General features: G+C 36.9%; 1 protein-coding gene across 1 annotated transcript in view; it reads right to left on the minus strand.

The window, feature by feature from the left end:
- Window positions 1-16315, minus strand: part of CCSER1 (coiled-coil serine rich protein 1) — a 621205-nt gene that overhangs the window by 255106 nt on the left and 349784 nt on the right. Inside the window, 1 exon segment of the mRNA XM_066317939.1 lies at window positions 12334-12417. Within this exon segment, the coding sequence (XP_066174036.1) occupies window positions 12334-12417 (84 nt within the window).

Consider the following 16315-nt stretch of genomic DNA (forward strand, 5'->3'; position numbering starts at 1 on the left):
CTTTACATGTGAGGTGCTACATTAATATACCTGTCCACCAAAAGCATGTTAAGGAAATGAACCATTCAATCATTCTCTTAGAAAATGGATATTTACAACTTTCCCCTCTAGGCCTGAAGTGACAGCACTCGATGTAAATCAGCACGGCCCATCAGCACATCATGTAGCTACACTTACACATGCCTGCCCACTAAAGACCTAGCCCTTATTGACAAATAAATCACCACGAGCAAAAATTAGAGCTTTCTTTCCTCTTGTTTCACACTGAAGTCTTGTGGAAAAAAAGCCTAAGTCACAACTTTTTATTTTTTTCTACATGATAAAATGGCGTAATTGTGCTTAGAGTAGACAAGATCTCACTTTGAATTTGTTTTGCTTATTCTTTTTTTTTTTTTTAAAGACTTTTTGCCTCTGCTTAACAACATATGTAGGTATTAATGCAAACAAAGACAGTTGCCAGAAATGAAGCCTACACATGAGAGCCTTCATGGCATGATTTAAAGCGCATCCCAACCTTGCAAGAAACAGAAAACAGCTACTCTGGGGCTGGCACAAGTGAATGAGGAAAAAGGCTGAATTATTACTTCAGTTATTACTTCAGTGGAATAAGAGATTACCTGGTTGTAAACCCAAGACATGAACAAGATGCCATCAACATGTTTGTGCATTTACATTCAAGGCAGACACAATAGGGAATCAAGTCCAATGTACATGTTGATGTATGGCCGAGAGCTGGGATTAATAAACACTTTGTTCTGCTTTTAACAGCAAAGAACCATGCTTAAACCTGTCCATGCACATCTCCCACAATAATTACATATGAAAAAACAAAGCAAATGTTTCACAGATAAAGGAATGATCGCTACTTTCACTTATTTTAGCATAAAAACAGATGAGCTGTGAAAGATGTCTCCTTACACGTGATCCTTCTCAACAGCATTAATTACTCCCAAGTATAAAATTCTACTCCCATGCCTTCTGAAAAATATAATACTATTTATAGTACAATTCAGGACCTACTTCACCCAGTGTCCAGTGGGATACTAGCAACATTACTGGCCTCTGGAATATTTTATGTTTTATTTATTCACATCATTCCATACAGGTACAAGGACTCCAGCACCACAAAACATAAAGAGGGACGCTAATGACTAATAAAATTCGACTAGAAGAAAAGTGAAAACCGTGATGAAATGTCAAGTAATGGAGTTTAACACTTCTTTAACATTCTTCACCAATAAACATTTCTAATTCTGCAGCCTGACGCAATTACTAAGAAAGCTGATCAAGAAACACTAAGGCATTCACAGAGACGTATTAAACTAAACTCCTATAGCCTGTAAATGTGAGGCCCATGAGAGCCCTTTTAAGATACTGTCCCATAGGTTTGATGTATTGTACACTACATCTGTGAAGAGATGTAGATCAGCAAACTAAATGAGCAAACTTCTGACGACATTTTATGTTGACGTTTTCAGTGTACACCACTGTAAGTAGACAAAAAAAGCCCGAAAAGCATTCCAGTAGTCACCCCACACAAACCCCTCCTCCTGGGTAGTAGCAGCTACCTGGGCAGCAGCTCTCCAGGGAGAGGTGAATAGATTCTTCACCCTTCTAAACAAACTTGGTTGTCTTGGTGAAGTCTATTAGCCTGGGATGTCCTTTCTATTAATTATATTATACCAAGTCAGAAAATAATTGAACTACAAAGCATTCTGTGCAAGAGAAGGAGACAAAGAATTTGAAACAGCAAAACATAACCATTAGAAAGATTCTTTTTTTTTTGAGCAGTGCTTGGCTGCCTATCTGAATAAAATGGTAAAAAGTAAAAGCTGTGAAAACAAATTTTACAAACTATATTGGTCAAAGCTGTGGAAAAAGAAAGTGAGAAATCTGTTCTGAAGGGGTCCTATATGCCTTCAATACCTTATCTGAGGAAGAAAGGGCAACAGAGCAATTCTATCCTGTTCTTACTGAGACAAAGCACAGCAACACCTAGTTGGTGCATCCAGTACTCATCTGATACACAGTTCTCTGTAGTCCTGAAATTCTGAGCTGCATTAATCATATCCACTCATATTCCATCATTTCATCTATTTTAGCTTTATACTGCCCTTGACAAGAGAAATGTCTTTCCATACATTTTTTTTTCTTTAAAGTCTCATTCTTAAAAATACATCCTACTTCTCTAAAGATATATCCCATTTAAGTGTAGTTTCTCAAGTATTTCTAAGGATTCAGTTTAACAGAGGCAATGCTGGGTTCTCAGCTCTATGGACTATCTTCTACTGAGACACTGGTATTATCCCAAATGCCAGTGGCCATCTAGAGATTTTATGTAAATATATGCCTTCATGGGATTCTTTGAGGCAGGGTGTAGGATTAGGGCACCCTCTAAGGTCCTTCACTTCTTAATGATCCAACATCTTAATTTACCTGCTTAGGTTCTAAAAAAAAAACAACAAAAAAATCCACCAAAAAAACAAAACAAACAAACAAAAAAACCCAAAAAAACCCACAAACCGCCCCCCCCCCAAAACCAAACCAAACCAAACCAAAAACAAAACAAAACAAAACCTGTCTGTATGAACACATCTCTGGCAATATGGTCACTGCTAGGGCTTGGATGTTTGTACTCCTCATGTCAAATTGTACCTATTCCTTATCAGAGCAGCCTCCCATGAAGTTGTGGCCTTCATATATATGGAAGGTTTTAATAACTCATGAATAATAAATATAATAAATTATCAAAATCAGTTTAAAAAGGAAAACTAAAGCTGAAATGGAAGTAAGATAAAAATGCTACAGTCCTGTTTCATTACTGATTCTGGACATTTTCAGAGTTATAATCTTGTTTTTGACACACTTTTAGGGTTCTTTCTATGCAGACAAACAGGCATGCACACAACCTGAAGCTTCCGGGTTCCCTACAGATTAAGAACAATTGCACTTCCCACATAATTGACACCTTACAGTTGAAGAAATAGTTTTCTCACTCTCTCTCTCTCCCTCAATCTGCTTACATGATTACAAAGATCTGTTTTTCTGCAGAGTAACATATGTGAAAAAAGCTCTCTGCCTGGATACTTCTTTAATTTTGCTGGCTAAGCAGAATCGCCCATCAATTTTTGGGTTCAAGTCAAGACAAACATATATACATAACTAACTGTGATTTGACACAGACAAAACAATACTAGAGAAGATGTCAAGCTACTTATGGTTTATCAGTTCCCTTCTCTAGAGCCTCATCACTCTAGTGGTTCTTGAACAGGAGGGACAAAAAAGAGCAAATATCTTTGTCCCTTAAGAACTGAATACTATTTCCGTAAATTGAAGAAGATGCAACAAGATGACTTCTAAAAAACTGCAGAAAATGGTCAAAGCTTTCTTATTCACACTAGCTAAATAAGGATCCTTTGCACAGCAATTTCTATTTATTTTCACAGCAATTTTCTAATCATACCTCTGTTGGCAGTGTTATTAAAAGGTACATATCCAGGAACAATCCAGAAATCCTGTCCTTTCTCTACTATCCTTCCATTCAGAGCCCATCACCCTGCTCTTGAAAGCAGTATGATAAATATATTGTTCAGCTAAAAGACAGAACAAGTTGTTCAGCTGCTTTAGATCATCCTTTAATTACACTACTTTTAATTTTTCCAGCCTATTAACCTGAGCTTCACTGCAAGCAGCCCCTCCAGACTTGCCTGCAAGTTTACACAATTTTATTCCTTCTCATCACCATACTACCAGCACAGTATCTCCACTTGATTTTTCTAGAGCCATAATAATATAGCATCCTACTTCTCAACTAGCTTACTTGAGTGAAACCCTCATTAATAAGCTGAAACATAAATATCACACTCGGAGGAAGTCTGGTTTTATAAATCCCTGTGTTAATAATTGGTGAATTCTGATAAATACCATAGCCTGCAAACTCTATTACTCTTCTGGCAAGTCACAAGAGCTCCCTTTGAGAAAAACAATATCATCTGTAAGTCAAATTGGGAAGTGTGAGATAAATGTCTTCCATTATTACCAGAAAGCGCTAAAATACGTTAAGTACATTTCAAATGTACTGAATTATTCATGAAGAACAGCTTTGAAAAAAACCTCACCAATCAAGCCAAAAAAGATATATTCTCACTCTATATTCTGAAGTCAACAAAGAATATTAAGAAACAGTTCATTGCTTTTATTTTCCTAGCCATACAGAGCAATCTTATGAAAAAATGGTCAGAACTGAGTATGCAGGCAAACCAAATAAATGTGAGTGAGATTAAGTTGACTTAATATTAACCAGCACTTTATTTTCTCCTTGTAATTTAACTGCAATATGTGGCTAAAAGTCAGTAAGATTAGGTTTTTATTTGATTTTTTTATGATGACCATATACTATTGTTTTATTTTCTTCTAATCAAGATACAAAGGAATATAAAATGTTCATTCAGTGAAACTATCAGAGGACACAAAATAGGAAACGGAATTACTTGAGCAATAATTTTTGGAAATAGCTTAGCAATGAAAGTAGAAATTTACAAGCTAGATCTCTGCTAGGACACTACTCAGGCTTTTGTACATAGTCTAGTAACACACATTTGTATCAGTAATATCCCAAATGGGAGTTTTTACTACCACTTGGCATGAAAACATTACGGCTCTTCAGTCATCTGTCTCCTCCCTGCAGGGTGATGAAGGGCATTTGTACAGCCCTATCTCACCAAACACCCAGACTAAAGAGGGTAATCGGCAGGTAATTCGTGAAAGCTTTGTTACAGAACTCATTTCCTTTTTGCTGCAGTGGGATACTGATAAAATCTCATCAGAGCCAAAAAAAGATTACAGCTGTGCAGCACTACAAATGCCTAAGCTTGAAAAAAGTCTCCACCCAAAAACCAGAAGTGGGCATCAATAAGCTTCTGGATAAAGAACTGATAAACCATGCCCAGGACATGAAAAGATGTGCAGACTGTGTGTGGTTTCTATAGTAAGAGGGAAACAGTATTTCAACAGATGAAAAAAGATGCAGGAGATCAGAATAGCAGAAGAAAGAATCCAAGTGAAGCACTAAAGACCTGGATGGAAGAAAGAGGCTTGACACTGTGACCAAAACCTACCTCTTTTTGTAAGATTGCTATCCTGATTAGAAAAACAAAAAGGAAAAAAAAAGCATTTATCTAACATCTTTGAAATAAATGGCCACTTGAGCAGCTCTACAGTCCCACCCATCCTAGGCCAGTAACAGAGATAAGAGAGGGCATGCAGTATAATGATTAGCTACTCAAATCTAGAAGATCAGTAGCACTTGATTGTATTTAATTCACTTCTCCAAACCATGGGAAACAATTATTGCAAAAGACATTTTTGCTCTTCAAAAACTGGAAGCGTCAACTTTCCCAATTTCAGAGCTAAAACCTCACCTACACAAACCAGGTAGGAATCAGAACTTTTCTATGGAAGTTCTACTGAAACTCCATATACACGACCCAGCTCTAAACAGAACTTAAAATCACTGAAGAATGTGTTTCAAAGAAGGCAGAGCACCTGAGGAAGTGTCTGGGCATCCTTTGAACCATGCAATATTCATGATGCCAAAGTGCAGAAGGTATCTTCAGTGAGAAAGTGCTCAGTGTTTGAAACAGAATTTGAAATGGATTCTTTGTTGAATCTCTTAAATCTTGTGCATTTCAAATAACAAACTGAAAGTGTGTTGTGGAACAACAAAATCCTATACAAAACATGAAGATAATATATGGAGTCAATCTCTGAGAAGTAATAATAATAGTGAGATGTAAGAAATACTTTAATACAACTAATTCATGGTTAGGTTACTTATTTAGGAAAGCACAGATACTGCAGTTCAGCTTTTTGGTGTCTTAAGAACAGTTTCTCAGTCCTAACCTAAAAGCATTTTCAATTTATTTTTCTTTTTCCTAAAAATTCTCATCTGTGAACAACAGTGTGTTATTTAGAGACAAAAATACTTGATGTCCTCAAATTCTAGAATATCCTGAGTGAATGAAAAACTATTCACTGAGGATGAAAACTGCATTACACCCTTCCTTAAAAAACGTTACTAGCATGCAAAGAAAAATTACATTTTTGCATTAAAATGCAGATAATTTTTCATTTGTGATGGTTGCTACACAGTGTGTCACAGACTTTTCTGTGAATTATGCCCAGCTATGGCAAAGAGAACTGGACAAGTCACAAAACTAAGAATGAGGGGACAAAAGAGAAACCAAACAAAACATTATTTTTCTATCAGATCCTTAGCAAATTGCACAGACAGATATCTCCACATCATCAAGAGAAAAAACATTTCCCCAATCAGGAAATTAATTATTGGAAGAAATACTATCACTTGATTCAGTAAACTCTGTAGTGCAGAGGTGATGATAATGCATTTATCAATCTGAGAGTCATCCATATCAGAAGATGACAACAAAAATGTGTGACACACATGACTTTAGCAAGATACTGAAAGTGTTGGGTTCTAGAAATTAAAGTGCTGATCTTCAGAAGCAAAACAAGCTTCCCAGCACCTGCATTGTTTTTAAGCAACATTACTTTTCTCTTTTCTGTTATAAACACACATTGACAACAGTATTTCATTAGATACTGACAGCAGTCATTTTCATGCCAGCTCAAACTTGAGTACTTCTTTGAGAATTTATCTAATATCACAAACTTATATTCAAGCAACAATGAATTTTGACACGTTTTAACCAACTTTCATCCTACAAAGGAAAACATCTACAAAGCTGAACTCCAACATTCGAAGTTTTCCTTCCCTGCACATCCCCAATATGCCATTTCCATTTGTCCTAAAATTCACCTGTTGTCAGCTATCTTTAGATCTTACTAGAGTAAAAATTGGTTAAAAAATTAAGTGGAAAAAAGCTAAGGTGATATTGAGGCATATATTTTGTCCTTCAGATAGATCAAAAAGTAAAGTTTTCCTAGATTTTGGCCTCAGGCCAGATCAGAATTGCCTGCTTATACTAGAAGGCCCATCAGTAAAACATTGCACATCTCATGAAGGCAGCTGTCTACAAGTGACACTCCTGCCAAAGATAAGAACACATGGTGCATTATCATTGAAGGAGGAAAAGCCTTGGCACTGTGTCTCAAGGGAGACTTTGGACAAATTTTATATTTCAGGTCTGCTCATTTTGCAGTGCTATTTTTATGAAATACTCCAGAGCAGAGCTTCAGTGAGACCAGGAATACACTCTGTGCTTGTGACATATTTTTTTATCTATGCCAAACGCCATGCTATGACAATGTTTTGTAGTAGGAACTTAAACTCAACAACAAGTGCCCAGGAATATTAAAGATCCTATCTGACTGGCAGCTTTTCATCAAGGGACTGGTGTAGACAAGGAGCTGGAGCCTAATTCCCATTGTGGGTTATAGGATATTGCCATTTTCACACGCCATGTCTGTCTTGTGGAACTGATTCAGAGAGTAATTACTGCTCAGATAAGCCTCTTCTGGAAAATGTGCAATTAATTCTCCTGCAAAAAAGGGGGAAGATGCCTAACATATTAATAATGCTTAAGTACACTTAATCTATTTCTTTTCTACTCCTAATTTTTCATAAATATGGTGAAGAAAAAGGATTTGAAATTACTCAGAAATGCTGGTTCTTATGTAAATTATCCACGGGTCTGTAATACCCTCTCACAGAAACATCCAACATGAAATAATACTATAAACCAACAGACTGTAAAGCAAACGGGTAGTCAGTGTAAAGAATAATCTAGACTTCTTTTTCCAAAAATAAAGACTATTATCTTTTTCAAATAGGGAACTATCTAATTTCTTAAAAATTTTCTTTAAAAGTAGCCTGGACTAATGAAAATTTTTCCTTTTCACAACAAGTCAAAAAATTATTTTCACCATGTATTCATGACTTTTTTTTATCCAAATCTCATTCTTTCTCTGTCAAAACAAGTTGTGATGTTAAGATTGTAAAATTCAAGGGATCTATATTGGCATAACTACATTTTGAGGCCATTTTTACACTTAATCTAAGTGTCTTTCATAAACAGTTCATCAGCAGGATTCAAATGCATCTAAGGTTTTCTGTTACACTCAAGCTGAATAACAAGCACTCATCTCCACCATACTTCAAAAACTGAGCAATTGGCTAATTGCCTATTATTGAAATCAACCTAGAGAAAACAGCTAAGCTTGCCATCACTCCTGCCCTCCAGGAATACACTGCATTTAGGACACAGCAAGTAAATGAACAAATACCAAAAACCGCTCCTCACCAAAAACCATCGCCCACCAAATCATCCTTCCAAACCACAGCACATGTCCCATGCCCTCTCAAATAATTTAACCTAAGTTTCAGGCACGGAGGTAGAGCTTATTTACGATTTGAAAAAGTGAGAAAAAAGTTTAAAAAAATAAAAATAGGGCAGCTACGTTTTCTTGAGCTAACTCCAGTAGCTAACTCTTGAGCTAACTCCCTGAAGCAGAAACTTCTACAGCTTCAGGTATAGCTCACTGTACCTCGCTATTCCATAAATGTACGAAGTCTAACATTTGATAAAGAGCCACCTCCACAGCAGAAAAATATCCCCAACAGCTGGGCTATAAGGGGGATGAATTTCCTGACCTAACTTTGCCTCCAGTTCCACTCAGAATCCACTCAAACTGCCTCACTACGTTTTTCATTTTGGAGGCACAACACACAACTTAAGTCACACAGGGAATCAAGGTTGAGAGGATAATGCTGTTAACACTCATTTTTCAGCATGAATGTTGCTGTACCAATGACAGCAATAGAATAAATGTTACTGCAAACAGCAGTCAGTTATTTTTGCCAATATAGCATGAAAATATTTTCTGCTTAAAGTCATTCTAAGTGCTCACACTGCAGTGCAAGAAGATCAATTTGGGAAAATATATGTAAAGATGCAGTTGCAGGCAGACCAGGGTACCAGACAGATGAGGTTTCAAATATCTTCATGCCCAATGAAAACTAAGGTGTTTATTTATTTTTGGTTATTTTAGGGGAGAAAAAAGAAGAAAAGAGAAAACAAGAGTATATTCTCTGAACAATTATAAATGTTAAATATAAATTATATATATATATATATTTTATATATATATACATTTATATTTATATATATATATAAATGTTATAAATTCCATTTAAATTCCTAGATAATATTTTCATAAATTAGTACAGTTTTGAGACAAGTGATAGTTTGAACCCAAATTTTCAATTCCTGCTTAGGTTTACCATTCCAGGTAGCTTTAGAGTAGGTTTGGGTACCTGACATTCTCGATGCAGGCATTTTTCAGGAGATAATGGAAGCATGGAGGAATTAATGCCACTTCCCTTCCTACCAATATTTATTTCTCCAAAGACAGACATACTTTTGGTGACAAAAAGAGTCAACATGAAATAATCACTAAAAAAGAGAATAAACAAAAAATCTGCAAGAGACTACTCTATGTTCTTCGTTTACTAGGAGGTAAGCATTGGCTCCTTGCATTTTATCCTTTCTACCAGGGTATTGCAGCTGAGCATCTAAATCCCTATTTTCATTTCTCTAGTATTTAGCCTTTCCTCCCTTAAAAAGCTATGTACCAATTACAAGTTCCTAATCTTCTTTAGCTCATACTCCGTTGACATTTTCCCCAGCTCAAGGTTCCTCCATAATGTACTCAAATGAGTACATTTGTATTTAAAAATCAGGAAAAAAAATCAGAGGAGAAAACTACTAGAAAAGTCTTGGAAATCTAGAGCCAAGCAAGAAACAAAAGCTCCCAGAGAGCCAAAATTTACCTGAAACTCACTTTAGGTTAGTTGAAGAATTTTGCAGTAAAAAAAAAAATAAGCAAGGGTTTTATATCCACATGCAAACATTCAACTTGAATGCTGGAAAGTACAGATTTTCATGTACTTCTCAAGTAGCAAAAAACTGACTCCTACTCAAATCAATTTTTATGTGCTATTTCTGAATTAACATCACCATGTCACAATTTCAAGACAGCAAGTTGAATTTACAAATTTTATATTTCCATGTTCAGAGTGACAATTGCAACATGGGCTGTCCCAAGACATGGGAATGAAAGTTCTAGTTTTCTATTAAGTGTTATGTCTGTAATAAATTGCAGCTACGTGCAGTTTCATTAGCCAAAAATGACTGCTCTTAACTTTTATGAACATTCACTTTCCAAATATTTACAGTCTTACAAATACATAAGTAAATGTAGCATTTGCAGAATAATAAAGCATGTTTCACATCAATTTCTGGTGAATTTTATGCAAATAAGGAAAACATAATGAGAATTTCCTGGCAACAATTACAAATTTAATTCATTTTTAACAGCTCTGAAAGACAGCTTACTTTCGCTCAAGAGTGCACTGCAAAAAGTTTCCAAGAGCATCTCTCACAATCAGGAGCCACCTTCATGAAATGCCGTGATGGCAGACACAGGCCACCTCCAGAAAAACGATACTGCATGTGCAGTATTGCAGAGCACGCAATAGAAATTTTAAAAGTACATCTATGAAACAAAAACAAACTACAAACCAAAACAACCCCCAAACAACAAAGAAATCCCACCACACCACAAAAAACCAAACACTTTTTCCCCACTTTGTGGGTACCCATTTGGTTTTTTTCTAGGTTTCATAAACTACAATACTTTCTGCCATGTTTACCTCCCAACCTGGCTTTATTCAGTTCAATTAGGAGTAATTCACATCTACTGAGTCCTTTCAAAGCTCAATTTCAAACGATCTAAACACAGTCTCAAGAATCCTATCTGCACTGCTTTACAAGTCTTAGAGTGTCAAAACTGAAGTCAATTAACCATGGATTAAATTCATAATACTTTCAATACAGAAATCTTTATTTCATGGCCCTGGGAAGTTGCACTTTTTGTCTATCTATTATGACAGTCCCCTGTGGGCCTTTTTTTCTTCAAATGACGTACACACAGATAAACTTTGACAACACTTAACAGCAAATGAGCTACAGCTCCCTATATGAATACAGGGCAATTTTACACTAACAAAATTGTCCGCCAGTTAAATAGCATATGTTCTGAACTAGACTGATATAAAATTAATGCTCCAGGACTGTGGAGAAGCTTGATGTACCTTGTGTTCCATTTTGTCATTTAATTTTAGATAATAATTACACAATACATCATTTCTCAATGTAGCCAAATATGAAACAAAGAATATTGATTGTGTGTATTTATTTTGCAGATGTTAATACAGCAAGGAAATCTTTCACTCTTGGGCAGAACTACATTTTTCCCATGCAACTTGAAACTCAGTTATTAGGCTTAAAAGGGTGCTCCTGCTTTTAGTGAGAATAAAAAAATGCAGTAATAGCCAGACCTGAATTAATTCTGTTAGAGGTGCATGAGAGGCACAAGACAGAAAGGCACAAAAAACCCGAGGTAGATCACCTAATTAAGATCTAATTAGGGAAACAATCCCTTGTCCCAAAGGGTGCTTAGACAAAATCTTAGGTGCCTGACGAGCTGCAGCTTTCACGGAAGGAATGTATGTGCTGAATGTCCTCCTCAATGTGGTGACCCTACAGGATTTCTCTGCAGGGTTTAAGTTCTCTGCTGTGAGAGAGGAGGTGGAAACTCTCTCTCCTTCATTTAAAAATACTGATGACATCCATGCTTTAACCATATACTGTCAAAAAAGAAATCTTAAAATTCTGTTATCACCTTGCTAACAAAACAATAAAATGCATATTCATGGGTTTAGTTTTTTTAATTCCCATATCACATATTTGGTTTCAGTCACCGAAAAGTATTTTGTCAATCCTTAAAGCAGTAGTAGCCAAGCATTTGTAGCTCATATGCTAAAGAAAGGTCCAGCAAGTGTAAGAATATTTATTATATTATGCAAAGACACCTCTTATGGAGAAAAGAAAATATTTCCTTTTCTACTAAAGAACTTATAGATGTGAAAAGCAGCTCATGGGAGAAGTACTGACATTTTATCAGGCGTGTGCAAGGACCTTCCAGATTTCTGGCATATGCATAGTGCTGTGCTTGTCTGCCTCTGATCAGACAACTGTCAATACTATCTCTTCAAAGAAACTTTTCCAAGTGGTGAACCTACACAGGAGCCACTTCAGAGGCTGACAAGTCCCTAGAAAAGTACAGTCAGTGTTACCAGTTTTTATCTGAATGATCAACATAGCCTTAGGCTAGTAATTGTGTAGCAGGTGTGAAATTGTATTTCTTTAATAACTGGTCCTGGAGTGATATTATCAGGTAAATGAATCCAAAACCACCAACAAAAAACTCCCCACTGCTTCTCCTGCTTACCAGCTCCTCACGAAGCTGGGCTATGAGTTCGTCTCTCTCCTTCAGCTGCAGCTTCAGCACTGAGCATTCATCTTTTATTCCATCCTAGAAAAACATCAAAAGAGATGTTATAATAGGCTTAACGCTTCTACTTTGCTCATGACAAGAAAAGGCTGTTTCACATAGTGTGAGATAATTACATTCAAATAATGAAAATCAATTTTCCTTTCTCATGTGTGGTATTTTCAATAACATTTTCTAAGTTGCTGCATAAACAAATTAATGTCTCCATAGACATTGCATAGAAATTTGAATAGCTCCCTGCACAGAAGTCCATGTCATTGTTTTCTGTACCTTTTAACTCTTTTTACGGAAGGTCCTATCGGGTCATTCCTCCCCATTTGAGAAACAGCTATGAAATGCTGTAATTTTAATCATACACAACAACATTAGAGAAATATCAATTTAGAGCATTATTGCAGAGCTCTTTAACTTGGAGAGATGAAAAAGAAAGCACAACAGACATCCACAGGAAAAGGAAAGCACACTCCCCATCCATTCATCTTTTGTCCCACATCAGCTAAAACAGCAACAGTTCTGGTATGAACTGGGGGAGGTAAGAATACAGTTAGCACTTGGTGAAATAACCACTGTAATTCAATTTGACCTGCACAAAAGTGACCCTAATAGCTAAAACTGTTGCCAAACCCACGTCCATGAGGCAGGGGCATGCAAGCTGTCCTCAGGAAATCTCATCTAAGTCTCAGCATCACATTTGAAGAAGAAATATCAATCATGTAGTTATGTGTTGTTCTGATAAACATCCCATAGGAGAAATTCAAATTAGCAGGCTAAACTGTTTAAAGGTAAAAGCCTAGCAAACTTACCAGCCAAACAGCTGGTTATACAACTCTAACTGAATAACTCTATTTTTACAGCCTTCTAGGAAAGAAACATTTAGTTTGGGAAGTTTATTGATTTGGAATACTATTACTGAAAAAAAACCAACCAAACAAAAAAACACAACCAAAAAACCCCCCAAAAACCCACAAGCCATATGACAAGAAAACTTCTGGAAATCTGGTGGTATATTCACAACACTCTGAAAATAAAAAATTGGACCTCTAGTTACCAGTTAATAACAGTGTAGGACTGCAGAAATTATTTAGATTGTGTAGAGTTCAGAGGTTCTAAAGGGTACAGCAAGTGTGATAAACTTGCACTCTGCCAGTACTAATGTGTTTGTAAACACAAATAAACACAGTAATACAGGTCCAAAAAAAAGTAGAGTGTGATTCCATTTTCCTCATATAAAAGGTTATAATTATTGTCTTTCGAAGTAATTCTATTGCTTGTCATCTGCCCTAACAGAATTGGAAGAAGAAACAAGACACATACACATCAATATTGCAAATATTTAAAACAACTGCAACAGAAAGAGTTACACCATTTCTGGCTGCTTACACAATACTTCAATAATACTACAGATCTTCTGAGAGATCCAAATCTATAAAAAAGCCAAAACTCACATTGTCTCTATTAGGGAACAAGTCACAGAAGTTTTCTTTATTATATGCTATAGAAGCATTTCACTCTCTACTAGCAGATTGATGTTTAGGCACATTAGCTGAAAATAAAATTTTAGTGCATCCCAGAATACAGCCCGCAGCACTGAATATGATATTAGCACATATTTAACATTACTGTTAGCAAAAATATCTGCTTCTAAAATGAATGGTTTTGTATCAGCAACTATTATTTTATCAAAGTGAGGTCTTTATTTGACGGAAGGGTTTTTAAAACAATATGGCATTAGCTATGTTACATTGAATTTTTGTTACGTTGTTCTGACTTCTTTCTGCCAGCATACTTCTACACTGTCGCTACCTGTAGCAGAATTCCTTAGAGATAGAGGGCATGATTTATATCTGGAGTGAAGCTTGAGCAATTCCAGACTGGGCCCTTTGGCCTGCAGGCCTCAGTGGCACAGTTAGAAATTCACAGGTGTGGCATATCAGAAAAACTCACAGCTTGTATTAAGGTGTTCTGGGAAGCAATGGGTTTCTGAATGTGGAATTGAAGTCTTAACACTGGAGCCACCTTAAGACTTAGATAAATAAGGATTGTTTGCATTTTTTGTATAGCCTGTAACTATAAACTACGTAGAAAACCTATATAACTCACTGCAGGCTGAGAATAAACTGGAATTCGACATGGACACCGTATTGGTGTAGATGTGTCATCTGTTCTGTCCAATTTCGTATTAGTCAGGGACCCTTGCTACAGCTACCTCTTGAATTTCTCCTCTCTAACTTAGAATAAAATAGTACAATACACAGTGGAACAAGAAAAACATCAAGATCCCACAGCCAAGACTATTACAGAAGTATCTTCTGGAAAGCACACACAAGGAGGTACAGCAGCAGGGCCTGTAAACAGCGTGCCTCAACCACAGCAGGGAAGATTTTTGAGATGAGCTTTGGCACCACGTTTTGTCTAAGAGGCAAAGCAGAACTCCCTTGGATTAGTGAGAGGTTGACAAAAGATTCTGCCTCACAGAGCTTCCAGAGACTTAAAGCCCACAGCGCACCTTTCCTGGCACAAAGCAGTGCAGCACCCAGCTGGATCTTCCTCACGCACGCAAGGAATGCATCCCTTCTGCTCGGCACAGTTCCCCAAGCACTTCACTGCCATATTCCATGCAACAATTGTTTCATTAAATTTAAACCATAACCATCCTTAGAGCTCAGAGAAAAGCATGTAGGGCTAAGGTTTTTCTCTTGCACTGCCTCATTTCAGCAGAACTCTGGTTAACACTTCCAGCAGGACGTGCTGCTTGGAAATCAGTGCCCCACACTATCAGCTCCTGTGCAGGCTACTGCAGCCCCATAAAAGAGCACCCTGAACTTTCTGGGATACCTGATACTCTTAGGTTTGGACTCTATGATGATTTTGCCTGAGGTGTAGTTAACTTTCTTCACAGCAGCTTGTAGGGCACTATGGGTTTGATTTGGTCTGGAAGCACTGTTGATAATACAGATTATTTCATTTTTGCCAAGCAGCACTTACACAGCGTCAAGGCCTTTTCTGCTTCTCGTACTGTCACTGCAGCAAGGACAAGGGGTGACACACAGGAGTTGGGAGGGGACACAGCCAAGACAGCCAAGTGATTCAAGGAATATTCCATAAAATATGGCATCCTGCTGGGTATATAAAGCAAGGCAAAGAAAGAGGAAGGAGTGATGGTGTTGATCTTCCCAAGTCACGGCTACACACAATAGAGCCTTGTTTTCTTGGAGCAGCAGACAGCTGTTTGTGGTTGAATGCAGAGTAGAATTAGGATTTGATAATCTCATTTGGCTGCACAGTATCTGCAGAGGCATCAATCTTTCTTCAAATGCAAGAGCATGAATAAAGGAAAGAAAACACACTGACTAGCAGTTGACTGCGAAAAGGTTTGGGCAATTTCAATACCACATACACCTGTCTGAATGGAGCACTAACAGAATAAAAAATGAAACTGTTGCCAACACACTGAATATAGTACCTCCAGAAAGTAACTACTGAAAGCTATGGCAGCAGAAGAGACTCAAAATCCTTTTCTCATGCAAGAACCAAAATATTTCAGTGAAGGATTGTGTGAATGATATTGAAGAAATGGCATGTTATTGAATGGTGTGGAGGGTAGCAAGAACTGTGTTATTCATTAGTCTGTGGGCAAACAGCAACGTATATCTCATAGTGTGAATTCAGGAATGGATCATCTCTACTCCTTAGGAGGTCTAAAATGCTTCATTATCTGCTGAGAAACTATAATACAGGGCAAAGCTGCTGTGGAAAGACCAAAAAAATTTTTGAGAAAAACTTCTCAAGGTAAATGACAAATAGCAGATACAGTCTGATGGGGATTTATAGTACAAAAAACAACAGCAACAAAAAGCCCAAATACAAACCTCCCAAAAACTCAGCATTGCCTCCTAATGAATTCTCACAGCAACAGATA

Source organism: Sylvia atricapilla, chromosome 4, assembly GCF_009819655.1.
Source record: "Sylvia atricapilla isolate bSylAtr1 chromosome 4, bSylAtr1.pri, whole genome shotgun sequence".
Classification (NCBI taxonomy): domain Eukaryota; kingdom Metazoa; phylum Chordata; class Aves; order Passeriformes; family Sylviidae; genus Sylvia; species Sylvia atricapilla.